The sequence below is a fragment of the Mustela nivalis genome (genome assembly GCF_964662115.1).
Source record: "Mustela nivalis genome assembly, chromosome: 4".
Classification (NCBI taxonomy): domain Eukaryota; kingdom Metazoa; phylum Chordata; class Mammalia; order Carnivora; family Mustelidae; genus Mustela; species Mustela nivalis.
The window spans coordinates 6787091-6814664 of record NC_139023.1 but is presented as its reverse complement, the minus strand read 5'-3'; the positions used below and the strand labels follow the sequence as shown (position 1 = coordinate 6814664).

Here is a 27574-nt window from a genome sequence, read left to right as displayed (position 1 = left end):
GAAAGAGTGAGCTGAAATTAATCTTAGTGGGTATAGAGTTTCAGTGTTACAAGATTTAAAAGTTCTTGAGATCTGTAGTACAACAGTGTGAATATACTAAACACTACCAAACTGTGTACTTTGAAATGGTTAAGATGGTAAATTTGAAGTTATGTGTTTTTTTGAACCATAGTAATAAAATAAAAAGGGGGTAAGGGATCTGTTACAGGTAATGGACACCCAAATTAAAGGTGACTAAACCAGAAGTGTATTTCTCCCTGACAAAGGCAGGTGGACTGACTAACACGGTGGTTCCGCTTCATGGAAATCTTCCAGGCTCCTTCTATCATTTGTTTTATTGCTACCTCTGGGTTGGTGTCTCCTCTAGGTTGGTGAAGGGGTCTTTCCACCATGTCTAATTTCCAAGGACAGGATGATGGGAAGGCAGAAAAAGGGCATGTTCCTCATTTTTAGACCTATCGCGTGCACTCATCACTTTCTAGCACCTTCTATGGGCCAGAACTTATTCACATGACCACACTTGGCTGCATGCAAAGTCAGGAAATGTGTTTATTCTGGTTGAACAACTAAGACTTGGAGGTTCCAGTACTTGTGAAACTTTTTTTTTTTTTTAAGTTTTCAGTTAAATTCCTATTAACATAGGGTGTGATATTAATTTCCAGTGTATAGTGTATAGTCAACTATTCCATACGTCACCTGCCGCTCATCCTAAGTGCACTCCTTAGCCCCCATCCCCTGCTCACCCCATCCCTCACCCCTCTTCCTCTGGCAACCATTAGTTTATTCTCTCTAGTTGGGTCTGTTTCTGTTTGCCTCTCTCTCTTTTTTCTCCCTTTGCTCATTTGTTTTGTTGTTTAAATTCCACAAAGGAGTGAAATCATATGATATTTATCTCTCTCTGACTTATTTAGGTTGGCATTATATTCTCTAGTTCCATCCATGTTGTGGCAAATGGCAAGACTTCATTCTTATTTAAGGCTGAATTATATTCCATAGTATACATATAACACACTTTCTTTATCTTTTTATCAATTAACGGACAGTTGAGCTCAGGACAACATTTCTTAACCTTTTTTTTTTTTTTTTTTTTTGGTTACTGAGTCTCCTGAGACTAAACTGAATTAAATTAACTTAAATCTAAATTAAATTTCTCCCCAAAGAGAATGATTAAATTTTAAGAAGTAAGATTTTGTAGGGCTCAACTTCAGTGGGCCACGAATTAGTGCGTTATCTAAGATTTTTCAGTCTCCTCAAGGACCAGTTTTTGTGTCCTGAGGGCAATCTCCTTCCTCACCCCAGAGAATGCAAGCTGAATGCAAGCTATAGGATAATGGGGAACATATGTTAGCATTTCCTGTAACATGGTGCACATGTTTGGACCCGCGCAGAATACTCTTTAAAGAAAACTGTGCTGACCTTGGATGCAGCTTGTTCGCTTGGTTATGCCTGATTTTGGTAATGGTTGCGGCCACGCACAGAGCTGGGTTTAGGTCCCAGCTTTGCTACTTAATGACTCCCCAAGATAGTTCTACAAGCCTCAGTTCCCTCTGCTGATAAAACTATGACTTGACCCTGCAGGTTTTTTAAATTAAAGGCAAAAGTTCATTGTCAACTGCAAAGCACCACGAAGCTAGAGATCATTCTTTCCAGCAGAGAAAGAGATGGAAATTCTTAGGATAAACACTAAGGTCCTGCACGGCCTGCCCTTGCCCACCTTTCCAGACTCTTCCTGCCTAGCTCCGGCCCAACACCCTTTCTTCCCTCTGTTCCTCAAAGGGACACAGGCCTCCCTCTGATGGCGCTGCTTTTGCTCAGGCGGCTTCCCCGCCGGAGCGCTGGGCCTGCTCCGCCTTCTTACCCTACTCGAAATCCTACCCAGCTTGGATACCCAGGTTGGCACTTGCCCTGGGACGACGTTCCTGACCCCCAAACCTGGTCAGGATCCCACACATGCTCTCACAGCACCGCGTGCTGACACCCGAGGCGGCGTTGCCTTTGCCTGCGATCCTACGCCCCAGGGTCCCTGCACCACAGGAGAACTGGGACCGCGTTGGAGGATCCACGCAAGCGCACGGGACCGCGAGAGCGCGGGAGTGGACAAAGGCTCCAGGCCTGCCTCCACACTGCGCCTGCGCGTGCATAGCACTCCCAGGCTCCGCCGGAGGGGGGAGGGGACCAGCTGACTTCCCTGGGGGCCGAGATGTGCGCACTGCGCATGCCCACCAGCCGGCTTCCAGAACTTTCAGTGGGGACGCTACAGGCGCCGCTCACGCCGCTGCTGGGTTCTCGTGCTGCTCGCGCTGATCCGGCCGGAGGAGCGTCCTGAGAGAAAGGTAGTGGCCGCGCTCCTCGGGATGTCTGCTCTCTGTCCGCGTCCGGTCCACGGTCTCCCGCTCCGGAGGCTGTTTCTTTGGGCGGGAGGGGACGACGCCGGGCGCGGGGCCCGGTTTGCAGTTTCCACACGAGGCTTGGGTGGACGCCAGGAGGGCCTGGATATCGGGTCGGGGGCTGCCCGGCGAGGCTTCGTAGGGTCCTTCGACCACAGTGTGTAGTGACCGGAGAAGGCCTTTGGGACAAGAGAATGGAGGTGCAGGGGTCAGTTGGGAGCCACGGAAGGCCCCCCTCGTTCAGTACACGGGGGTGGGGGTGGGGGGGGTGCTGGAGGCCCCGCTGCGCGGCCGGGACCGTTCCGTCCCCGTCCCGGGCATGCGCAGGCTGGCGTGACCTGTGGGAGCGGACGGAGGCGGGGGCCGCGGCCCTCGATCCGGGGCGCGCGGTCCTCGTTTCGCAGGCTGCCCTTTGGAAGTCGCCTGAAAGCTCTGAGAACGCTTTCCTGTCTGGGCAGGACCGAGAAAGTCCTGTCGAGAGCGTTTATGGCCAGATAGGGCTTTTAGGAGAAACCGAAACCCGGCGAGAGGATGTTGCGGGCGCTTCTCACAGGCCGGGAGAGGAGCCAAGGATCCTCAGCACTTTGGAATCAACGACAAATTCTCACTTTCCCTTTGGACAAGGCCTGAAGCTGCTTGGCTCCCAGCAGTTCCTGTTCCCCAAGGAGCCCAGCGCTGATGTCACTCTGCAGGGCTCGCTTGTGTCTTCCCGTGTGTCCCGGACTTCCCCCTTTCGCCCTGTTTGGTTGTGGGATTAGTGTGGTCGGTTGAATTACGGACGGTTGTACAGACTCTGTCACAGTGAAAATAGATCTTCCTTTTACTTGTGAAAGGGGAAGTTTCTTGCAAAATGAAATCCCCAGGCCTGTTCGGATTTCTTACAGGGTGGACTTCCCCTTCGCTCGGCCCCGATTGCTGGTGTTAAAGGATGCTGACTTGAAAAGGCTGTATTTCTTGAAAGTCTCAGAAGCCCCTACGTAGCCTTCCGATTTTTATTTTTTCTTCTTTTTTCCTCATGCACAGAGTCCTTCCTTCCTTCCAAACTATGCTAAGGTGTCTGCAGGCGAGTCCTAGTTGTGTGGGGTTGCAAGTCCTGTCCACGTCTCAGATAACAGAGAAGAGAAAGTTTCCTCTTTTACTGATCTTGTATCAGGCCTCCTGGCTTGTGTCTTTTCTCTAAAGCTGAAGGACTAGGTTAAATCTGTTAATGAACTATGCTGACAGGGAACGTTAGGACACCACGTAAAGGACAGCTGTGGCTGAATGCAGATAGTGACAACATTTTTGCTCTGTGATAGGCTGATGACATGTTACCATAGTTATTAAGAAGCTGCCGCCTGATTTGAAGAAAAATTATCCTGAAGAGGGAGAAAATATTTTGCTTTAAAAACCATATTTATTTAAAGTGATTTGCATTAAAATTCCTTATCTAGGTAACTTTCAAGAAAAAAGTCCATATTCTTGAGACCCTTAATTTAGTGTTTATCATGCATTTATTTCATTTACAAAGCTTTTAAGGACACAGATATGAACAATAATCTCTGCCCTCAAAGAGCTCACAGTTGAGCAGGGGGAAAGTGGCATTTAAATTAGTGATTATTGTAGAAGTGGTATAAAAAAGATTGTACTCAGTTATTAGAGGTGCAGAAAATGTCACAGCTCTGGTTGAATTAGGTCTGGAAGTGAGAGTTGGTTGGAATTTATTACTAGAAGAAGGTGGTGGGGAGGCATTTTGTGCAGGAGGAGTGAAGAAAAGGATGCCAAAATTTGGAGTCTGTTAGGAACTAAGGTAAGGGTGAAGGGTACAGTGCTAAAACTGGAGTGGTGAGAAATAAGGCTGGGAATACAGCAGCAACCAGAGGATGAAGGGCCTTGTAAATCCCTATGCCGAGAGCAAACCTTCAAGCATTTTGACCAAGGGAGTGAGGTGAGGAGATTCAGAAACACATAGGTACACTTATATCCACATCAGACCCTGGTCACTAAGCAATATATTTAGTCTTTTTTTACATAAACATTTCCTTATATTTACATAGTTTATATATTTTAAGAATGGCTTTTTTATATTTGTAGTCTATTCTCTGACCATTGGAGTTGCTTCTGTTGGAGTTGTTTCTATTTCATTAATTCAATTTTTCAAAGATTTTACTTTTTTGGAATATTTTCCTTTTTGGGAAGCATAGAGACAAGGGATAAAAACATTTTTATATTTTCTAAAGCATTTTGACTGATTACTTGTAATGCCCCTGTCTGTATGTAGATGTACGTTTCCCAATTCCTTTGTCATTTACTTTTGTTTATTTAATGTGTGAAACTTGGCACCTGAGATCAGTGTTTATTTCAGTTTCTTATTGAGCTTTTAGTTTGTCTTGGCTTAGTACCTGCATCTTCTGTCTTCTCAAAATCACATGTCAAATGGGGTCAGAGTATTGACTTTATGAATGTAAGTCAGTTCTTTACATATTTTGAATAGGAAGCTTTAATTCATTTTCAGTTAAAGGTTCTTTTTTTTTTTAAATTTAATTGTCTTTTCTTATGTAATTTTTGTTGAAGTATATTGCATGTTCTAAGCTGAATTGTGTTCTTTCAAAATGATATGTTGAAGTTCTAACTACCAGTACCTCAGAATGACTGTATTTGTAGACAGGATCTGTAAAGAGGTAACTGAGTTAAAATGAGGTCATTACAGTGGACCCCAATCCATTATGACTGATGTCATTATGAGAACGGTTAGGACACAGACATGTACAGAGAAGACCATGTGAAGACACAGGGAGAAGAGGGCCATCAACAAAGCAAGGAGAGATGTCTCACAAACAGACCAACTCTGTTGACTCCTTGATCTTGGAGTTCTAGTCTCCAGAATTGTGGGAAAATAAATTTGTTGCTCAAGTTGCTCAATCTATGGTATTTTGTGTGACAGCCTTAGTAACTCATACAGCCTATATACAGGGGGAAAATATGTATGTGTACAGTAACCTATACTAGCATCATGACTCTGGGTTTTCACTGTCAGTAGCCTGACTGTAGCATTTCCTTCCTCCCCAAAGACGTATCCTAAATTAGTTTGCCTATTTTTGAACTATATAAATGACATTAGGTATGTCCTACTTAGTGTCTTATCTTTATGACTTAATGTTTTTGAGATTCATCTATATCATGATGGAGGAGTTCCATTTAAAAAAATATGTATTTGAGAGAAAGAGAATGAGAGAGAGAGCACAAGAGGAGAGAGATCAGCAGGAGAAACAGACTCCCTGCTGATCAGGGAGCCCAATGTGGGACTCAGTTCTGGGACTCCAGGATCAGAACCTGAAGCTGAAGGCAGTCACTTAATCAATGGAGCCACCCAGGCACCTGAGAACTTTCATTTTAATTGCTCTGTTGAATTCTGTTGCATGACTTACCACAAAGTGTGTATTGAGCTAATGGATATTTTGATATTTTTCCCCTTTTGGGCTAAACTGAGAGTTGCTGTTATGAATGTTTTTGTACATATCTTTTGGTGCACATATATATGTGTTTCTTTTGAGTGTATTATTAGGAGTAGAATTGCCAGTTCATAGTGTGTGTGTATAGTTAATGTGTACTGTTTATGCTTCTACCACCCAGTGAATAAAAATTTCATTGACCCTCCATTCTCATCTATATTTAATAGCATTAGGCTCATTGCCTTCTTTTTATCTTAATTTTTTGCCCTTGAATGTTTAGAAGTTTTTCCTTTCTACGTAATATTGATATCTGTTTATTTCTGTAATGTATAGATATACTTTCCTTTCTTTTGCTTCCTTTTCCTGTGCTGGACAGTTAAAATAGTATCACAGGCCACCTCCTTGTGGTCTCTTTCCCCAGCAGTATAGCTCAGGTATTAATTGGCCCAAGAAATCTCCATGTCGGCTCTCTAACCAGCAATATATCCTTGGCAGTGGCAGCTCCTCTACCTCCTCCATCTTTACCTTCCATCCTTCCTTCTCCCTTTCCTGTTCCTCTTCTCTCTTCTTCTTCACTATGTACTTTTACCATTTTCTGTATTTCTTCATAGTGCTTCAGTTTACTCTCTAGTGTCCTTTCATTTTAGCCTAAAGAACACCGTTTCATGTTTCTTGTGGGGCAAGTCTGATGGTATTGAACTTACTTAGCTTCTGTTTATCTGGAAATGTCATCATTTCTTTTTCATTCTTAAAAGGTAGTTTTGCCAGATACAGAATTTTTGGTTGACAGATTTTTTTTCCTTCTGTCATCTTTAATATGTAATCCTATTCTTTCTGGCCTCCGTCATTTCTGATGAGAAATTGGCTGTAATCTTATTGAAGATCCCTTATACGTGAGGAGACCCTTCTCTCTTGAATCCTCTTTGGAATTCTTTGTCTCTCAGTTTTGATCATTTAACTATTGGGTAGATCTCTTTGGGTTTATCCTTCTTGGAGTTCATTGAGCTTCTTGGATGTTTGGATTCATGTAGCCCAGCCCATAATATTTGGGATGTTTTCTGTCATTTAGGCAGGCATTTTCTCAGCTCCTTTTTATTTCTTCTCTTTCTGGGCCTTGTATTATGAGTATATTCCTTCATTTGATGGTATTCTAAGTCCTTTAGGCTCTGTTCACTTTTCTTCATTTTTTTTTTCTTTCTGCTGCTCAGACTCAATATTTACAGTTGTCTTATTTTCACATTGCTGGTTCTTTCTTTGGCTGGCTCACAACTGCTGATGAATCCCTCTAGAGAATTTTTCTTTTCAGTTTTCTACTTACCAGCTCCAGAATTTCTATTTGGTTCCTTTTTATAATTTGTGTCTCTTTATTGGTGTTCTCATTTTGTTCACACATCATTTTTCCAGTTTCCTTCTATTCTTTGAGCATGTTTAAGGCAGTCACCTTAATGTCTTCGGTAGGTCCGGTGAATGGACTTCCTCAGGAATGATTTTCTGTCAGTTTTTTCCCTTTGATTGGGCAGTACTTTCTTGTCTCATTCTATGCTTTGTGAGTTTTTATTGCTGAAAACTGGACATTGAGTATTGTGGTAACTCTAGAAATCTGATTCTCTCAATCTTCAGGGATTGTTGATTTTGCTTTTTGACCTCTGGAACCATCTATTGGTGACTTTACGAAATATTTTTTGCAAGGTATGTATTCCTTGTTTTGTGTGGTTAATGAAGTTTTCATTTCAATGTCTCTGTGGTCAGCTAATGACTTGCCATATCTATAAATGTAGGTCAAGAGAAATGGAACAACACACAAACCTGCTTATGTGTGTTAGGGTAAAATTTATTTGAAGTAGATTTCAGGTAGTTCTCTTTGAGACCTGAATCAAAGTTGAATTCCAAATGTTACTTTTGTATATCTTCTCTTAAAATGAGGACATTACATCTCAGGCTTTGCAAAGTATACTTAATTCATACCTGAAATAAGGGAAGATTTTGTTCCCTTTTTCTACATATCCATGTTTACAACCTAGGAACCATCCCCTTCTGATCTCATCACTCAGTGGTACTTCAGGTTAGTATTAAATGGTATTATTTTGAAAATGTGCTTATTTTCTACCTTTTAGAGCCCAGGAGATCTACAAGTCATGAAATAGAGGAAATAGCAATACAACAAAACTTAGCTTTTGGGAACTAAAAATCCCTTTGTAATGTACTCTAGCACCACACACACACAAAAAACAAACCTTGATTTTAAAATAAAATATATTATCTCACACCTGTGTCCTGTATTTACATGGTTACCTCACTCGATTTGACACCCCCCCCCCAACAAGCTTCATGCCCCAAAAGCAGATAATAGGTGTGCCTGGATCTCAGCTGTTTACATATCTGCCTTTGGCTCAGGTCATGATCCCATGTGGTCCCATGTCAGGCTCTCTGGTCAGCAGGAATCTGCTTCTCTCTTTCCCTCTCTCCATCCGCCCTATACTTATGCCATGCATGCTCTCTCTCAGTCTTACTGTGTCTCAAATAAAATCTTTAAAAAAAAAAAGCAGATAATAACCTTAGTGATGAAGAAATTCATTTTTTTTTTCAGGGACATACATCTAGTAAAAGCAGGATTAAAAATCAATGATAGTGGGACGCCTGGGTGGCTCAGTTGGTTAAGCAGCTGCCTTCGGCTCAGGTCATGATCCCAGCGTCCTGGGATGGAGTCCCACATCGGGCTCCTTGCTCAGCAGGGAGCCTGCTTCTCCCTCTGCCTCTGCCTGCCATTCAGTCTGCCTGTGCTCACTCTCTCTCCGATAAATTAAAAAAAAAAAAAAAATCAATGATAGTTCTTCCTTAAACCATTTTCCTAACTCATCAGGCTTCCCAGATCACTAAATAGGTCTCCTCTTAATTTCACTCAAGCCATTCCTGACCTGCAGTTATTTTGGCTCTCTAGCACTCATCCCTAAAATATTTTTGGTTGCAGACTTTGTGCCACAGGATTTCTTCTCATTGGAGCTGGAAGGAAATTTTTTTCAAGTGCTTTAATGAAAGATTGCATAGAGTTGCAAGTAGCTATGGTTCCAGTTTTCTCAAGGAAATTAAATCAACTTCCTTGAGACAGAAAGACTGTAGAATTAAAAGGAGAAGAGAAAAAGTCAAAGACCTGAGGATGTTTGGATTTTTCAATCCTCCATCCCTGACACGGGCTCTCCACCCCCTCGCCCCACTTTCTGTAGTTTACATGCAAGATAAATTCCCCATTTTTGCTTAAACTGGTTTAAGTGGGTTTTTGTATCTTGCAACGGAAAGAACCCTAATAAAACCATGTACTTCATACATTTTTTTCCTGTACAATTAAAAAAAAGTCGGGGGTGGGTGGGTAGGACAGTTTGTCTTGTACTTACTCTTACCTTTTTATACATTGAGGATCCTAACTTTCACACGTGTGTATGTATGGAATGTTAGTGTGACTGGGGGAAGAGATGTGGAAGGGTCTCAACATTGGCAACAATAAAAGAAGGAGAGGTGAATTTTTTCTTTATAAATCTTTCATTGTTTCACATATTATTTTTGTTCTTTAAATTTTAATAAAGGAGGGGTACCTTGGTGGTTCAGTCCATTAAGTGTCTAACTCTTGGTTTTGGCTCAGGTGGTAATCTCAGGGTCATGTGACTGAGCCCTGGATAGGGCTCTGAGCTCTGTGCAGAGTCTGTTGGAGGTTTCTCTCTCTCCTTTTTTCTCTGCCCCTCCCTGCCTTGAACACACCCGGGTGTTCATGTACTCTCTAAATAAATGCAATCTTTAAAAAAATTTTTAATGAAACAAAATATTGGGTGGCTCAGTGGTTTAAAGCTTCTGCCTTCAGCTCAGGTCATGATCCCAGGGTCCTGGGATCAAGCCCCACATCGAGCTCTCTGCTCCACGGGGAGCCTGCTTCCTCCTCTCTCTGCCCGCCTCTCCACCTACTTGTAATCTCTGTCAAATAAATAAATAAATAAAATCTTTAAAAAATAAAATGTAGTTCTTTTGAGTTTAGATGTGCCTATTATGTTCGTAACAAATGAATGTTAATGTGTAGCATTAATAACAAAGTTTATTCTAAACACTTTGTTTTATTTTCTGAGACTCTTTCAGTCCTGAGGATTGTATAAGTTTTATTTTTTGTAGTTCTTAGTTACAAAAATAATGTTACTGTTTTTCAAATTACAGAATTGAATGTGCATTTTCAAACTACATTTGGCATTCACTGAAAAGATTAAACGTACTTCTCCTGGTAGGAATCATGGTTGTGCTCCCAGTTGAAAATTGTGCTCTAACATTTTCAACCCCTGTCATGATGTCTGCCATTGTGGATCTGTTCTATTTTACTTTTTTCTTTAGTTTTGTGGTATTTGTTAATTAGGCTTTCTGGTGTCTTGCATGTCGTTTGTTGAAAATAATTCATTCTTATTTTGTATGTGTTTATTTTGAGTGACTTAGCTAGAGGTAGACATGATAATACTAATTTTTGTTTACTAAAAATATATAATTCCAATTTAGTTTTTGCTTACATATATATTTGGAATAAGTAAACAAAAACATGTATATATTATACACATATATGGTATACTTTTAGTGTCTGAGGTCTGTGACTTGAGATTTTAATGTTTCTAGTATCTTTTTTCCTCAATCCTCCTTTCTCTCCAAGCTACATAATTGTCTTAGTGTCATAGGTATGTTGAACTGTTTACAGAAGTCTGTATGTGTCGAGGGATGTTGTATATCTGTAATGCTGATTCTGTGATTCTTGCTTCCTGGCTAAGCTGAAGTTCTGCATGCTCCTCAATAAGAGATTCACTTAGAGTGAAGTTACTTTGAGCAGTCAGCTACACATTCTGCTTCCTTTGTCAGATCTTCCCTGAATATACTACAATTTTAGGTCATCTATCCCTTTCCTGAATAATTTTAAACTTATTTCAGCATTTATAATGTTGATCATCTTACCCTATTCTCATTAGTGTTCCTTCTGGGTAATGATTGAGCATTGACGAGATTAGGCAAGACAACATATATCCATATAAATTTCATTTATTTGTATTGATTACCCATCATCAGGAGATATATAATTGCTCTTTAAGACCTAAATTCATGAGCAATATGTTTAGTATAATTTTTTATAACTTGTAATTGATGATTTCATTATGGATTGTTGAAGTAAATAAACAAGGAGGTTGTTATATTGATGTTGCTTGGAAGTCTATGCAAGCAAATCAAAGTCTGAGCTGGAGCCAATGCACTTGAATCTCAGAAAATTAAACTTAAGAACAACCAATCACAGACAACTAGATTTTCCCAAATAAGGCAATTGCAAAAGTTATAGCCAATCAGATAATTTCCTTGATTTGCCTCTACATCTTCTTTATAAAAACTTCTTCCTGAGCTTCTGTCTATGGAATGTTCCTAAGCATTTTGGTTTGGCGCTACCCAGTTTGAATTGATGTATGCTCAAATAAACTTTTAACAATTTCAGTGTTCCTCAATTTGCCTTTTAACAGGACTATTCTTGTTGATTGCCCAGAAGTTTTCCAAGCTCCTCCCTAGAACTATTAAGGCAGGGCTAGGTAGATCACATATTATTCCGTCCCTACTTATTGTTGACTTCATTGCTGCATGGAGTTTTATTTTTTCTTTCCTTTTCCAAAAAATTTTATTCATTTGAGAGAGAGGTCGGGGGGGCAACAGGGGGAGGGACAGATGGAGAGGGGAAGCAGACTGCCTGCTGATTGGGAGCCCGCTGCAGGGCTCCATCCCAGGACACTGAGGTCAGGACCTGAGTTGAAGTCAGAGACTTAACCGACTGAGCCACCCAGATGTTCCTGGAACCTTCTTATAATATCATTGACAAGAAGAGAAGTTCTATTACCTACACAGTATAGAGTGGCACATTCATGGTTTAGTCTTGCTTTTACCCTTTATTCCATTTAGGCAAGTTATAATTTTGATTTCTGTTAGGGTTAGGGTTAGGGTTATGATTGTAAGAATATAAATATTGTTTAATTTTATCTTTAAAACTTTACCTTGTTTTATACCCGTACAGGATTTTAGTGATATTACATGTTTGTCTGATTTAATACATATTTCTGCTATGCTCAACACATCTGTTACTTCCAACATAATATAATTCTTTTTCACCTGTTTTATTTACAAATACCACTTAATCTGAGTATTAGTATTTCTTATCTTTTGTTGGTGGTGACATTTGTTTTATATACATGTTTTGTTCCTTCAGCTAGATTTTTATAATTTTGAGGCCAGGTACCATGTCTTGTTTTTGTGCCAGTGGATCTTGATTAGTAAGTGCACAGTAATTATTAAGTTGAACTTCATTGCAATTGGGAATATTCTAGGAATATTTTCCTTTCATCTCATATAATAATTTAAAGGAGGTCTTTAATTTCTAATCACAAAGTTTTTGCCTGAGTGGTCCTAGAGGTTAAAAAGGGGGGATGTTATTTTGATTAATCAAATAGGCCAGATGGTCTTGGAAATTTTAGGAATACCTTGGAAATAACCACATGTGTCTTCTTCAGGGCCCAGATCTTTGAGGTCAGCTTAGGTTTCTTAAATAATCCCCACACTGACTCAAGTATTTTCAGTATAATTTGCATGCAGGATTTTCCAGATATGAAGTAGTATATTGGTAACGCTATGGCTGAGATGAATGCTCTGCAAACTGATACGGTCGAGGTTATAGAACTCTGAGAGTCTGGTAAAAACTATGAATACATGTATATATTCATTTTGCTTATAATTTTAGGGAAGTAGTTGATCTCTAAAAATGACATATCCCAGGATGATCTGGTCTGGGAATAGCAGCATTGCAGATTCTTTAATTCTTAAATTCAGATTGATGTTAAGCTTTTTTTAACTCCCCTTTTTCTTTTCTCCTCCTTTCCCATTCTAAAGTTAACTAAGGGAGTTTCCTGCATCTGTGCCTAGAAAATGAGATAGCCATGCTATTCTGGCTTTAATTAGATTTGAGTGTCCTGGGAAAATGTTGCATAATATGTAAACAACATGCTCTTCTCTATGTCAAGTGAAAATAACAAGGTTGGTTTTTTTTTTTTTTTTTAATTTTTTTTGAAAGAATTATCTTACAGGATGAAATTCAGGGTGGGAGCGACTTTCCCCTCCTCTGAACAGCTGTTGCTGCTATTAAAGCATTAAACTTAGTTTTGAAACATTTTTATTTTTGAAAGTCAGATAAGCCCCTGCTTAAAACCTTAATTCTCTTCCCATGGGACTTCATAGTCCAATAAACAGTTTGCCAGTGCACATGTTGGATATTGTAATGGGAGAAAGTCATCATTACTTCTTTGCTTGTATGGTGATTCAACAAGACTAGTAAGCTTCTCTTTATTTCCAAGTTTAGTTTCTCCTAAGACTCAAGAAGTATCTAAAGTCTTTGGAAAGTTGTCCTGTCTTTGGAGCGAGTATGTTTCCAAAGGATTCTAGCTATGGCAAATGCGAGTAACTTTTTTATTCATTAAGTGAGTATTGAGCATTATTATGTGTATAGTACTCTTGTAGGTACCAACAATAAGTAGCAAATAAGACAGGTATAGTTTCTGCTCTTACAGACCTTCATGGAGATAGAGAATAAAGACATGACAAAATACATACTATGTTTACAGATGGTGATGGATCAAGAATGATAGAAGCAGTGCTATTTTCTTTTCTTTTCCTTTTTTTTTTTTTTTAATTTGTCAGAGCGCAAGCGAGCTCAGGCAGACAGAATGGCAGGCAGTGGCAGAGGGAGAAGCAGGCTCCCTGCTGAGCAAGGAGCCCGATGTGGGACTCAATCGCAGGATGCTGGGATTATGACCTGATCCGAAGGCAGCTGCTCAACCAACTGAGCCACCCAAGCATCCCAGTAGTGCTATTTTCAATAGATCGGTGAGGAAAGCTTTCTCCGAGAAGGTGATAATTTGAGTAGAGACCTGGATAAAGTGAAGGAATATGCTATGGGAATGTGTTTGTTGTGCTTGAGAACCAGTAGGAGGCTGTATAGCTAGAATGGAGCCGTGAAAAGGAAACAGTAGGAATGATGTGGGAAATTTATGTAGCACTTTACAGACTGTATACTGTTGAAAGGCTGAGACCAGGGGATCTATAATCTCATTTGTGTTTTAAAAGTATTACTGGCTGTTGTGTAGAGAATAAATGATAGCTGGGAAGAGGGTGAGCAGGGAGACTAATAATGACATATTATTATTTAGTGACCTGAAATATATCCAGTAGTGGTTTAATGATTTTTTAATATAAGCAGTTAAATTTTAATCTAGCATTGGACAAAGAAGTTTAGAGATACATATACACACACACACGTGTGTGAGATATATATGATATATATAGTTCTGTTTTCAATTCAGATCTTTCTCAGAGTTCAATAATTTCATGGTCATGAGAACATAAATCCTAGCCCTTTAAGATTAACACTTACTGTCTTAGTTGGTTTTCTTTTGCTTTAATTTTTTTCTTATTAGAAAGTGAAAATGTTCTTTGTAGAAAATATGGAAAATAAAGTAAAAAGTAAAAATCACCTATAATTCTATCATCTAGATATAGAATTTTAACTAATTATTGGCTGTTATTTTGCTCACATTTCTGGAGGATTTCTATTTCTGGTTATATAGGTGAGAAGACAGAGGTGCAAGCAGACTTTAATTACTTGTTGAGAATCATCAGAGTAATTACTGTCATATTTTTAGTGCTTTATTGAGGTTCTCATCTAGCCCCTGAGTAGAGTGAGAATGATGGTAGTTGCCAAGTTCCAGATACGAACAGTGAATTACTTAAGTATACCATGACAAAATCAAGAGACACAATTATAATCATTTTTTTCCTTATCCTTAAAGCCATGTTCTTAGATCATGTTGCAATATAGAGATCATTGTGCATCGTGTATTTCCCTAGAAAAAAGAGATTCTGCCCCTCAGATATATAACATGACTATAGAGGTGCACCTGGGCGGCTCAGCTGGTTGGGTGGCCAAATCTTGATTTCATCTCAGATCATGATCCAGGGTCCTGGGATAGAGCCCCACATGGGCTCTGTGCTCAGTGAGTTGCAGGTGGGGGAGTCTGCTTGGAGATTCTCTCTCTCCCTCTGCCATTCTCCCTGCTTGTGTGCGTGCTCTCCTCTCCTTAAAACAAATAAATCTTAAAAAACAAAATAACATGACTGTATTACAGTAGTGTCCATTTGTTCACTGTGTACCTCAAATTTTACTTACATCTACACATGATGATCTTTTAACTAGAAAAGGAATTCTTCATCTCTGATTTAATTTCTCTATTTTTAGACTTTTTAAAAAATACCTGTGTAGATTACTTTTTCTGAGCTAGATTTCCTCATTAGCCTTGTTTTTTTGCCTTACAATTAAAAAACTCATTTAAAAATTACGTAGCTGTGGCAGAGACAAGTACACTTTCTCTTACAATTTCTATCCCTTGTTGTGATTAGATAAGACAATACCTTGTGCTGAACAAGGTAGTATGGAGTGCAGCATTTTCAAGCCAGTAAGCCACTTCCATCCTTGTATTTCCTTTCAACTGAGAGAGAGAGAGAGACTGTATTCTTGAGTCAACATAGAAGCTTGCCAACCTACGTGGAACTTTGTGTGAACAAAAAATAAGCTTTCATTGTGTTAGGTCTTTAATATTTTGGGAGGTTTAGTACTACAGCATAGTCTAACAATCTTATATGTTATATTTTGGGTATGTTTTATAACATGTAAATAGTTTATAAATATACAATGGTGATGGCATGCTTAGCCAAAAAAAAAAAAAGGCTTGGATACTTGGGTTGCTCAGTTCACTGAGTGCCTTCAGCTCGGGTCATGATCCCAGGGTCCTGAGATCAAGTCCCACATCGGGATCTTTGCTCAGCAGGGAGCCTGCTTCTTCCTCTGCCAACTGTTCCCTCTGCTTGTGCACGCAGTCTCTCTCTCTGACAAATAAATAAAATCTTAAAAAAAAAAACCCTTTCATAATCTACGTCTTGTCTCTCCATCATTTTCCACAGTATTACTATCTCTAATTTTATATTATTTCAGGTTGAAAACACATATTTTTTCTTGTCTTTGATCATATTCTTTCCTCTGCTAGAGTTCATTTTTTTCCTTTTACCTGTTAGATATAATGCATCTTTTAAATTCCAGATCCCCATTATACTTTCCCAAGAAAGGCTTTCCTAATTTTATCTTTTCTTACACATTTGCAAATTTTTCAGTCTACAGCATTTTTTCTGTTCAAATTTATTTACCTTTATCTCTCTCACTGATATTAACTTAGGAACACATGATATATTCATTTTTATAACTTGGTATGTAGTGGATGCAATAGATATTTGTTAAATGAATGCTATGCTTTTTTTTTAATGCTATGCTTTTTGAACAGAGAGCATTTTACATCTCTATTGGTTAACGCCTTTGTGAAAATTAGTTGACTGTAGGCAATAAAATAGGGGACCTTTTGGGTAGACTTAGGGGTCAGGAAAAATAAATGAGAGAGCAGGAAGGAGAAATTTTGCCACTTCATATTTTTCCAATGATTTAGTTAAGGGTTCCATAGTAATGGTTATGTATGTACTGTATTTTTCTATTATATATCAGAATATTGCAGCACTCTTAGCATGCTCTCCCTTCTCTTTTTTTGGTATTGCATTAGATTTTAATTTTTTTCTCCAAATTTTTCTAATTGACATATAATGGATATAAAGTATTGTTCTTTTTAGGTGTATAACATAATTTGATGTTTATGTATGTTGTGAAATGATTATCCATAGTAAGTCATTATCCATAGTTAGAAATATTTTTTGTGATAAGAATTTTTAATATCTATTAAACTTTTGAATACTTTTGAAAACTTTTGAATACTAAATCCAGTATTTTTTTTAAGATTTATTTTTATTTATTTGACAGAGAGAGAGAGATCATAAGTAAGCAGAGAGGCAGGCAGAGAGAGAGGAGAAGCAGGCTCTCTGCTGAGCAGAGAGCCTGATGCAGGACTTGATCCCAGTACTCTTAGATCATGACCTGAGTCGAGGGCAGAGGCTTAACCCACTGAGCCACCCAGATGCCCTCTATACAATATTTCTAAAAAAGATTTTACTTAATTATTTGAGAGACAGAGAGAAAAGCATGAGCTTGGGGGAGGGGCAGAGGGAGAAGGAGAAGCAGACACCCTGCTGACCAGGGACCCTTATGTGGGACCCTATCCCAGGATCCTGGAATCATGACCTGAACTGAGGTCAGATGCTTAACTGACTGAGCCACCCAGATGCCTTTTCTTTTGTGTTTCAAGGTTGTTTTGGCTATGTGAGGTCTTTTGTCATTCCATACATGTTTTGGGATTATTTGTTCTAGTTTTTTGAAAAATGCTGGTGGGATTTTGAGAGGGATTAAATGTGTAAACTGCTTTGGGTGGTACGGACATTTTAATAATATTTGTTCTTCTAATCCATGAGCATGGAACATCTTTCCATTTCTTTGTGTAATCTTGAATTTCTTTCATCGTGGTTTTATACTTTTTGGAGTATAGATCTTTTACCTCTTTGGTTTATTCCCTAAGTATCTTAATGGTTTTTGGTGCAATTGTAAATGAGATTGATTCTTTAATTTTTCTTCTGTTGTTTCATTCCAGCAACAGATCAGAGTGCCTGGGTGGCTCATTCGATTAGGTGTCTGCCTTCGGCTCAGGTCATCATCACAGAGTCCCGGGGTTGAGTCCACATAGGGCTCCCTGTTCAGCCAGGGATATGGGAGGTTCTGCTTCTCCTTCTCCCTCTGCCCCTCCCCCCCACTCACGTGTGTGAGCATGTGCTCTCTTTCAAATAAATGTAAGTCTTAAAAATGCAACAGATTGGGGCACCTGGGTGGCTTAGTGGGTTAAGCCTCTGCCTTTGGCTCAGGTCATGATCTCAGGGTCCTGGGATCGAGCCTCACATCATGCTCTCTGCTTAGCGGGGAGCCTGTTTCCTCCTCTCTCTCTGCTTGCCTCTCTGCCCACTTGTGATTTCTGTCTGTCAAATAAATAAATAAAATTTTAAAATATGCAACAGATTTCCATGTGTTGATTTTGTATCCTCTGACTTCATTGAATTCGTGTATCAGTTTTAGCAGTTTTTTCATGGAGTCTTTCTGGTTTTGGTGTATAGTATTATGTTATCTACAAATAGTGAAATTTTGACGACTTCTTTGTCAATTTGGATGCCTTTTATTTCTTTTTGTTGTCTGATAGCTGTGGCTTGACTTCCAGTACTATGTTGAATAAAAATGGTTAGAGTGGACATCCTGTCTTTTTCCCTGACTGTAGAGGAAAAGCTTTCAGTTTTTCTCCATGGAGGATGATATTAACTCTGGGTTTTTCATATAAGGCCTTTATTATGTTGAGGTATGTTCCTTCTGACTCAACTTTGTTGAGGGTTTTTAGCTTGAGTAGGTATTTTGTCAAATGTTTTTTCTGCATCAAAATGTTCATATGGTGGTTCTTTTTATTTATGTGGTGTATCATAGGTGATTGATTTGCAGATATTTTATTTTTTAAGTAGGCTCCACCCCCAGCTGGAGCCCACTTTGGGGCTTGAACACATGACCCTGAGATCACGACCTGAGCTGAGATCAAGAGTTGGATGCTTAACCGACTAAGCCCCCTAGGCACCCTGATTGATTTGCAAGTATTGAACCACCCTTGCAATCCAGGAGTAAGTCCCATTTGATCATGTTGAATGATTTTTTAAGATTTATTTATTTATTTATTTATTTATTTGACAGAGAGAGATTACAAGTAGGCAGAGAGGCAGGCAGAGAGAGAGGAGGAGTGAATGATTTTTTAAAGTGTATTGTTGGATTTGGCTTGCTACTATTTTTTCAGAATTTTTAGATCTGCACTCATCAAGGATATTGACCTATAATTCTCTTTTTTAGTTAAGCCCTTTTTTTTTTTTTTTGAAGATTTCATTTATTAGAGAGGGAGAGAATCACACGTGCGCACAAGAGCAGGGTGAGGGGCAGAAGGAGAAGCAGAGTCCCTGCTGAGCAGGGAGCCTGATGAGGGGCTTGATCTTGGAACTCTGCGATCATGACCCGAGCTGAAGGCAGGTAGTTAATCAGCGGAGCCACCCAGGTGCCCTCTTTAGTGATGTCTTTATCTGGTTTTGGTATCGGGATATTGTTGGCCTTGCAGAATGAATTTGGAAGTTTTCCTTTGTTTTCTATTTTTTGGGGTAGTTTGAGAAGAATAGGTATTCTTTTCTTTTTTTTTTTTTTTAAGATTTTATTTATTTGACAGAGAGAAAGAGAGCATGCACGCACATGCGCATGGGACAGGGAGAAGCAGGCTTCCCACTGAGTAGGGGACCCATGTGGGACTCCATCCCAGGGCCCTGGGATCATGACTTAAGCTGAAGGCCACGCTTAACCAACTGAACCACCCAGGCCTGCCCCACTTCTTCTTTACATGTTTTGTAAAATTCGCCCATGAAGCTTCTTGGCCCTGGACTTCTGTTAGTTGGAAGATTATTAATTACTAATTCAATTCCTTCTCAGGTTATCGGTTTTTTCAAGTTTTCTATTTCTTCCTGTTTCAATTTTGGTAGTTTATGCATTTCTAGGTATTTATCCATTTTTTTTTCTAGGTTGTCCTATTGGCATGAAGTTTTGCATAATATTTTCTTAATTGTATTTCTGTTGGTTGTTATTTTTCCTCTCTCCTTTGTGATTTTATTAATTTGGGTCCTTTCTTTTTTCTTTTTGATAAGTCTTGTCAGAGATTTATCAGTTTTATTAATTTCAAAGAATGATCTCCTTTCATTAATCTGTTCTTTTTTCTTTTTTAGTTCTTATATCATTTATTTCTGCTCTAGTCTATTGTTTTCTTTCCTTTTACTGACTTTAGGCTTCATTTGTTGTTACTTTTCTAGCTCTTCTAGGTGTAGGGTTAGGCTCTTTATTTGAGGTTTTTCTTGCTTCTTGATGTAGGCCTCTATTGCTATATACTTCCCTCTTAGGACCACTTTTGCTGCATCCCAGAGGTTTTGCACAGTTGTATCTTCATTTGTTTTCATTTATTTTTTTATTTCTTGTTTAGCCCATTCATTGGTAGCATGTTGTTTAATCTCCATGTATTTGTGATCTTTAATGAATTCAAAGAAATTAAAAATTTATAGATAAATTAAAAATTTGTAGATAAAAATTTGTAGATTAAAGAACAAATTCTCATGTACCACCTAAGCTTATCACCTAATCTCACCATCTAATCAAAAATAAAACTTTACCATAATTCAGAAGCCTCGTATGTGTCCCTCCTGTACCGCACTCATTTCCCACCTTCTGATGTAGTTACCCTCCTGAAATGTATGGAAGTCATTCCTTTGTTTTTGCTTGATTTCATCATATATGACTTCACTTCTAAATCCAGTGTGTAATGCCCGTTTTAAAACTTCATAATAAATAGAATTATAGTGTATATAGTTTTTTGTGACATGCCTCTTTTGTGCAGGATTATTTTTGAGATACATCCATGTTTGATGTGGATAGTTATGTTTTATTTCCACTGTTGTATAGTATCCCTTGGGATTCATATACCTTGATTTATTTGTCTGTTCGATTTATGGACGTTTAGATTGTGTCCGGAGTTTTGCTGTTACAATGTTGCCATGATCTTCTCTGATATATGTCATATGGGAGAATATATCTATGGTATATACACAGTTTTGCTGTTATGATGTTGCCATGATCTTCTCTGATATATGTCATATGCGAGAATATATCTGTGGTATATACACAGTAGTAGAACTGCTAGGATATGGAGTGTGCAAATGATAAATTATTTTATTTTATTTTTTATTTTTTAAAAATATTTTATTTATTTATTTGACAGAGATCACCAGTAGGCAGAGAGGCAGGCAGAGAGAGAGAGGGAAGCAGGCTCCCCGCTGAGCAGAGGGCCCGATATGGGGCTCAATCCCAGGACCCTGGAATCATGACCCGAGCCAAAGGCAGAGGCCCTAACCCACTGAGCCACTTAGGCACCCCTGCACATGTTAAATTTTATAAGATAATACCAACGTGGTTTCCAAAGCAGTTAAAGCTGTTTCCTCTTTCACCAGCAGTGGAGTGGTATTCCTCATTGCTCTCTAGCCTTCCTGTCACTTGGTCTTTATCCACCTAAAAAGAGTTTTGTCAGTCTGGTGGTGTCAGATGGTATCCCAAAATGATTTGAATGCACAAGTCCCTGATTATTAGTGATGTTAAGTATTTTTTATATTCAACTTGTGCATTTTATTATTTTCTATTTCCCACTTTTCATTTAGCTGTTTATCCTTTCCTATTTTATTCATAGGAATTCTTTATATATTCTAGGTACTACTATTTTTAAAAAAGATTTTATTTATTTGAGAGTGAGAGAGACAGAGAGAGTGTGGGAGAGACCGAGAGAGCATGAGAGGGGAGGTCAGAGGGAGAAGCAGACTCCCCATGGAGATGGGAGTCTGATGTGGGACTCGATCCCTGTACTATGGGATCATGACCCAAGCTGAAGGCAGTTGCCTAACCAACTGAGCCACGCAGGCACCCTAGATGCTACTAATTTGCCATCTATGAATGTGTTGCAAATATTTCCTTAGTAACTAATTGGATATAGGAGGTGAGGCAGAAGTCATCTAAAATTACTTCCAGGTTTGGGCAACTGAGTGGTTGCTAGTGGCATTAAACTAGGACATTGAAAATAGGAGGATAAATAAATCTGGGGAAAAGGAATTTGAGGTATTTTGGAGTTTGATGTTTCTGTGGGATATTCAGATGTCTATGAGACATCTCCACATAAGGGTCTGAAGCTCAGGCAAAGACTGTTAGGCCACATCAGTCCAAAGGAGTCTTATGTGATGGGCCTTTCCAAACACTGCAGTTGGAAGGAATATCATAATTCTCAAACTCATTTGTCATCTGCCCATTGGATTCTTTTATGAAATACATGTCGCAGTCAAATGACCCACCAGACACTTCATCTTAGTTATTATTTTATTACTTTTTTGATCTGTTTACAATTACATAGTTTTTCTTAACATCTCCAAGAGAGCACAGTGTTTTAATTTTGAAACACATCTAGCATATTTGTCTTACATAACATGCAGAGTATATATCTAGATTTAAACATTTTTCATTGCACAGTCATGTGGTATTTGGTTATACAAGTTACTCCATAAACACTGAAAACAATTCGGAAACATGTATATCTAAAATTCTACTTTTGTAGCTTTTCATTAAATAATAGTATTTTCGTGTCCATTTTCAGGTAGTTCTAGGTTCTTCTGTGTATTTGGAGTTGCATATATATAACTGCTAGAAGAATATGAGGCCCCTTGGGAGAAGATAGCAGTAGAAGCCCATGGAGAAAAAGTTTTTCTTAAAAAAGCAGATTGTATTATGGCTATTTTGTGAAGTTCTGAGAACTCGGTGAAGTCCAGACGTGGAAATCTCTCTTAATATCATTGAGAAGATGGGACAGGTGAGGAGCGTGTCAGTAGCAGGGCTAGGACCTGGTACGTTCACTAAAAATACAGTACCTCACCATAGCTTATAGTGCCCGGACAGAAGGATGACCTGTCCGCCTCCCTCAAGGAGTAGTAGCAGCTAAATTGGTGACAGCGGTTGGTCACCTTTTAGGAGAACTGCAATCCAGGAACAGTTAGGGCTTGCATATATCGTATGCAGGACAGTGATGGCAGAGGTAGTCTCTTTCTGGTCCATCTTTATCAACATTATAGTCGTTATGTTCTCTGTTCAAGGAGATGTTTTAGACCTGTAAGAAGAGAAAGGAGGTATAAAAGTGTGTTACAATCGGCTCTGGCTTCAGCCTGGGTTCTGCTTGGGACATTCTGAGCCCCAGGCAAGGTGTTTGGTGAGCTTTACTGCTACTGTATCGTCATTGTAGATTATAGGAGCTGCTTTTTTAAGGCCAAGAAAGGCCTCCAAAAAGTGGGTAATTTTTTACCGTATTCAGTAGGGGCAATTTCAGTAGCTTTGCTTGAGTAGTTAAAGCTCTGCCTCAGGGTCGACAGTTCTACATAGGTAAGGTAACTTTTGATACTACACAAGATGATATCTTCGTACAACAGTAAATCGACGTAGAGGCAGGCATGGTGGTAAACACACTTTTGAGCCAAGGATCCCACCGGAAAACTCAATGCAAATATTTCTGAATTCCCCAGATTGACATTTCTTAAAGAGCAGTTCTTCTGCAAAGAACAGCAAACCTACCTTTCCTTGCTAATTGCTTTCAATAAAATCTTGATTTTCTTAGACGCAGGATTCAGGCATCTTTTCTCCCCATTCTTTTTCAGTGTGGCGCTGTAGAAGTAAGAAAGAGTTAAAATAATTTAAATCAGTCTTGGGTCAGTAAAATAGATGGGAATATAGTTTTTAGATTAAACATTTATGTTTCAATCTAGATGTTTCCCTTTGTTACACAGAAGTCTTAGAATCATTAAAAACCCTTTACTGATTGCATGATCATACTACTCTAATATATGATTACAACCAGGGAAGTGATATTCAGATGGCATTTCACTCACATGATCTCAACACGTGGACAAGATTGACTTGCTGGAATCACCTCAAGTTTTTCTAAGGACCTTGGATTTATAGATCCATCACTGATCTTGATACAGGTACAGCGTGTAGTTCTAGAGAGAGGTACTCCTGTGGGAAAAAGATGTACAGACAGCAAGGGAGGTTAGTGCAGTTTTCATTTTAGGCATTTAATGTGGATTGGGTAGTGCTTAGCAGAACCAATATCCCCGTGTCATTTGAGTCAGTCAGAGAAAGAATAATCCCATTATAACACAGCTCTGAACGATTAATTAGTTGGTTATATGAAAGAATGGAATTGCAACTTGTGAAATGTAAATTCATACCCCTGAGCCCAGTTCTTATGGTTAATTAAGCTGAGTTGACTACAGAAGTATCTGTGTCATCCTCTCTTTCCTCATCCCCTTACATTTCTCTGTCCTCTTACCCTTCCTCTTCTGCTCCTCCTCTGTTTTATTCCATTTGCTTTTCTGACTGTCCACTCTGTTGCCAGAGGGATTCTCTTCTTACTTACCTTTCATTTATAGGCAGGCTGTAATACTATTGCAAATAAACCGTTCTCGTAATTAATCGAATTTGTACCCAGTTGTATTTCTGATCTTACACATTAAGTATCTCTTCATGTTCCTTACCTTGAGTTCCATTCAGAGTCAGAAAGATAAGGCAGAAGATAAGAACAGCACTTTGGTTCATGATGCTGTGACTGGAGGTTCCCCTGCAGTAGGCTCAGGAAGTCTTAAGCAGTGGAGTGTCTCAGAAGATCTGGAGCCAGGATGCCCTATTTATTTGTAAAGGCGCTTTCCCTCGATAACTCTGATTGGATAACATTATAGTTGACTCAGCAAAACCTGCGGCCTGTTCCTTGGGGAAGTCCCGTGTTGCAGAGTCAAAGGAATTGTTAATATTTATTGTGACTTTGAGCTGTGGAATTTCCCTCCATCTCCTTGTTCACTCGGAGTGAGTTAGGTTTCACTTTCCAGAACATGACTGTTTTCTTGAAAAACAGTTCATTGTGTGTAAGTTTTTTCAATGAAAAAAAATTTAATGAATCTTTCTAAATGAAACCTTGTTTCTCATCTTTTGCCTCCTGCAAAATAAAGATGTCAACTTAATCCTCAAGTCAGAGTCCTAAATACAGTTTTTTTCCCCAAGATTTTTGTTTAAATTCCAGTTAGTTAATGTTCAGTGTAGTAGTAGTTGTGGGTATAGAATTCAGTGATTCATCACTTACATACAACACCCATGCCCATCACAAGTGTCCTTCCTAATCCCCATCACCTATTTAACCCCACCTCCTGCCCACCTCTCCTCTAGCAACCCTCAGTTTGTTGTCTCTATGGTTAAGAGTTAGGAAGATGAATCCCCAACTTTTGTATCAGCATGGGTAGGACTGGAGGACATTATGCTGAGTGAAATAAGTCAAGTAGAGAAAGTCAGTTATATGGTTTCACTTACTTGTGGAGCACAAGGAATAACACGGAGGACATTAGGAAAAGGAGAGGAAAAGTGAATTGGGGGAAATTGGAGGGAGAGACAAACTATGTGAGACTGTGGACTTTGAGAAACAAACTCAGGATTTTGGACGGGAGGGGGTGTGGGGTGTTGGGTGAGCCTGGTGGTGGGTATTAAGGAGGGCACGTATGGCATGGAGCACTGGGCGTGGTGCATGAACAATGGATCTTGGAACCCTGAAAAAAAATTAAAACATTTAAAAAAAGAGCCTGTTTCTTGTTTTGCCTCCCCCCCCCCATCCATTTGTTTGTTTCTTAAGTTCCGCATGTAAGTGAAATCATAGGCATTTGTCTTTCTCTGGTATGATACTGTCTAGTGCCGTCCACACCACTGCACATGGTGAGACTTCATTCTTTTTTATAGCTAAGTAACAGTTGTTGGTTTTTTAAAAAATATTTTATTCATTTATTTGACAGAGAGAGAGAGAGAGATGATCACAAGTAGGCAGAGAGGCAGCGGGGGAGTGGGAGGAAGCAGGAGATCATGACCTGAGCTGAAGGCAGAGGCTTAATCCTCTGAGTCACCCAGGCTCTCCAGCTAAGTAACAATTTTAAAATGCGTATATCTTAATGCTGTGTTTTGAATCTATCTTAATTTGCAGCATTAAGTCATGAATATAAATATATTCATTCACCTCATGGGTTCCAGGGATGTCATATATTTTCTCTTTTTATCCCTACAATAACCTGTAAGAAAATACGAAAATTATCTTTATTTTATATATGGAAGAAGAACCTCAGGTAAGATTTGTGTTAGGTCATACAAAGGTTGAAATCCATTTAGTTTACTTATGATGTTTTTTCTTAATATTTGTTTTAAACTTTTGTAATTTCTTTTAGAGCCTAAGAAAGTTTTAAAAGTTCTTTAGTAATAGCAATTTTTCATCCTTTGTAGGTGAATCTTATTTTTGGAAATAAGAGTTTAGCCACACCTTACCTTTTGATCAAATACTATAAATAGGTTTGGTCGTCTTGAACAAGTTCAAAGATCTGGAATTGGTAAGTTTCAAAGAATTCCAGAATGTTTTGAACACTCATGACTTCATTAGAATAACTGAATAGTCCCCTACATATAACTATTTTGAGGGAAAACACTACTTGTTTGGATATCTGATTTCTCTTAGTGTTGGTAAGTAAATTTTGTGTGGTTTAGAAAAATCCCTGAATGAAACGTCATAAGGAATGTCTAGAATGTCATAAAAAAAGGATTAATAGCCATGATAAGATTATTGCAAAAAACAAAGGATTTCGTTTTTGAAGAAAATGTTTGTTTTTTAAAAAGTTTTTAAAAATATTTATTTATTTGATAGAGAGAGAGAGAGAGAGCGCGCGCGCGCGTTCACGCACAAGCCGGGAGAGCAGCAGGCAGAGGGAGAGGGAGAGGGAGAAGCAGGCTTCCCACAGACAGAGAACAGAGGACACACCGACAACATGGGGCTCAGTCCCAGGACCCTGGGGTCATGGTCTCAGCTGAAGGTAGACACTTCACGGACTGAACCACCCAGGTGCCCCTGGAGAAAAATATTAAAAAGGGGCATGAATAGAGAGACCTTGGGAGAACAGGATGGAAACAGGTTGGTTTAACATTTATACAATTCAAAGATATTGTCACATGCAAAGCAGAGGATAAAAAGTGTCAGTTGTTAAACTGGTAAAGAAATTAGCACAATTTTAACAGGGCAAAATAGGGGCAAAAATCAGTTTCTTAGTATTCAGTAGCACTTGGCCGATTATTCACAGCAGGTAGCGTCAGTAGGAAGCAGGTGATACCCAGATGGTGTACTAAGCTGGGCCCAGCAGTGGAAATTCAGTATCCAAGGGATATAGTAGTTTGTTTTTGTTTTTGTCAGCGATTGGCAGTAGGGGACCCAAGGTGACATGCTGTTCAGAATGTAGGCATCATCATGCTTCAATGGGCAATCTTGTGCAAGTGAATACTTGAAACCTGGGGAAATATCTGGGAGGCCTTTCCATAGTCCGTTAAGCTGCAACAATCTAGAGATAGGCCAGGTTGAGGCTGAGTTTCATCCTCGGATTAAACTCGTTAGCTGGTAGATACTGGTGTAGAGCTTGGCACAGATACCATGAGGAGCACATATCTGCAAACTGGGCACACGTAAAACTTGACACCTCAAATGTAGGAATTTTGTCATCAGAACAATGACAAAGTTGTTGCTTGGGGCAGGCCAACATTGCTCACTCTGTGCCAGGGCGAAGCTCTCAGGTCAGCAAGTCAGGGGAACTCGCTGGGGGAAACTGGGAAGACAAAAGGAAGGGGAATGAGACAGAAACTGCCAGATCCCAGAAGACTTTCACATGGCAGAGACTTTCTTCTGATGAGGGAAGGGCTCAGGAGAGAGACCGTGGTATGGAAGGGACCTCCCATAGCTCTTTGTGCAGGATAAGAAATTAGACTGTGAGAAAAAAATGCCAGAATTTTTAGAGAAATGTCTGACATTCAAGGATGGAAGAGTTTCTGAACAATTCCAACATTAAAAAAAAAAAAAAGTGATAAGTTTACTTTTGTTTGTTTTTAAATTCTCAGCTAACATGCTCTCTCAAACAGAGTTTGAGGCAGATTAGCTATGAAGTGGACTAGATATGTTATTAATGAGAAAATATTTCTTACTG

The 27574-nt window shown here is 39.2% G+C and overlaps 2 protein-coding genes across 8 annotated transcripts in view; one reads left to right on the top strand and one right to left on the bottom strand.

Annotated features, from left to right (window-relative positions):
* The first annotated feature begins 1907 nt into the window (after positions 1 to 1907).
* ART3 (ADP-ribosyltransferase 3 (inactive)) overlaps positions 1908 to 27574 on the top strand; it is a 148596-nt gene continuing 122929 nt past the window's right edge. For 2 of the 5 annotated variants that reach the window (XM_082727026.1, XM_082727024.1), the window contains exon 1: positions 1912 to 2333. The gene's annotated coding sequence lies outside the window, so the exon portion shown is untranslated. Of the gene's footprint in view, positions 2334 to 13123; positions 13187 to 13227; positions 13333 to 27574 lie in introns of those variants that run through there. The other 3 variants (XM_082727032.1, XM_082727029.1, XM_082727028.1) reach the window with 3 other exon arrangements.
* On the bottom strand, positions 21850 to 24637 carry CXCL10 (C-X-C motif chemokine ligand 10; the record flags this gene model as incomplete). 3 transcript variants are annotated; one of them, XM_082727036.1, is made up of 4 exons in its annotated part: positions 24065 to 24637; positions 23417 to 23543; positions 23103 to 23192; positions 21850 to 22644 (listed from the first exon to the last, which is right to left on the bottom strand). In XM_082727036.1, exons 1-4 carry the CDS (start codon positions 24123 to 24125, stop codon positions 22626 to 22628), a joined length of 297 nt encoding a protein of 98 aa, XP_082583162.1. In that variant the 5' UTR covers positions 24126 to 24637. The 3 variants fall into 3 exon arrangements, with proteins under 3 accessions (XP_082583162.1, XP_082583163.1, XP_082583164.1); XM_082727037.1 differs by having other exon boundaries at positions 23417 to 23540; positions 24065 to 24193; XM_082727038.1 differs by lacking the exon at positions 21850 to 22644 and having other exon boundaries at positions 23099 to 23192; positions 24065 to 24223.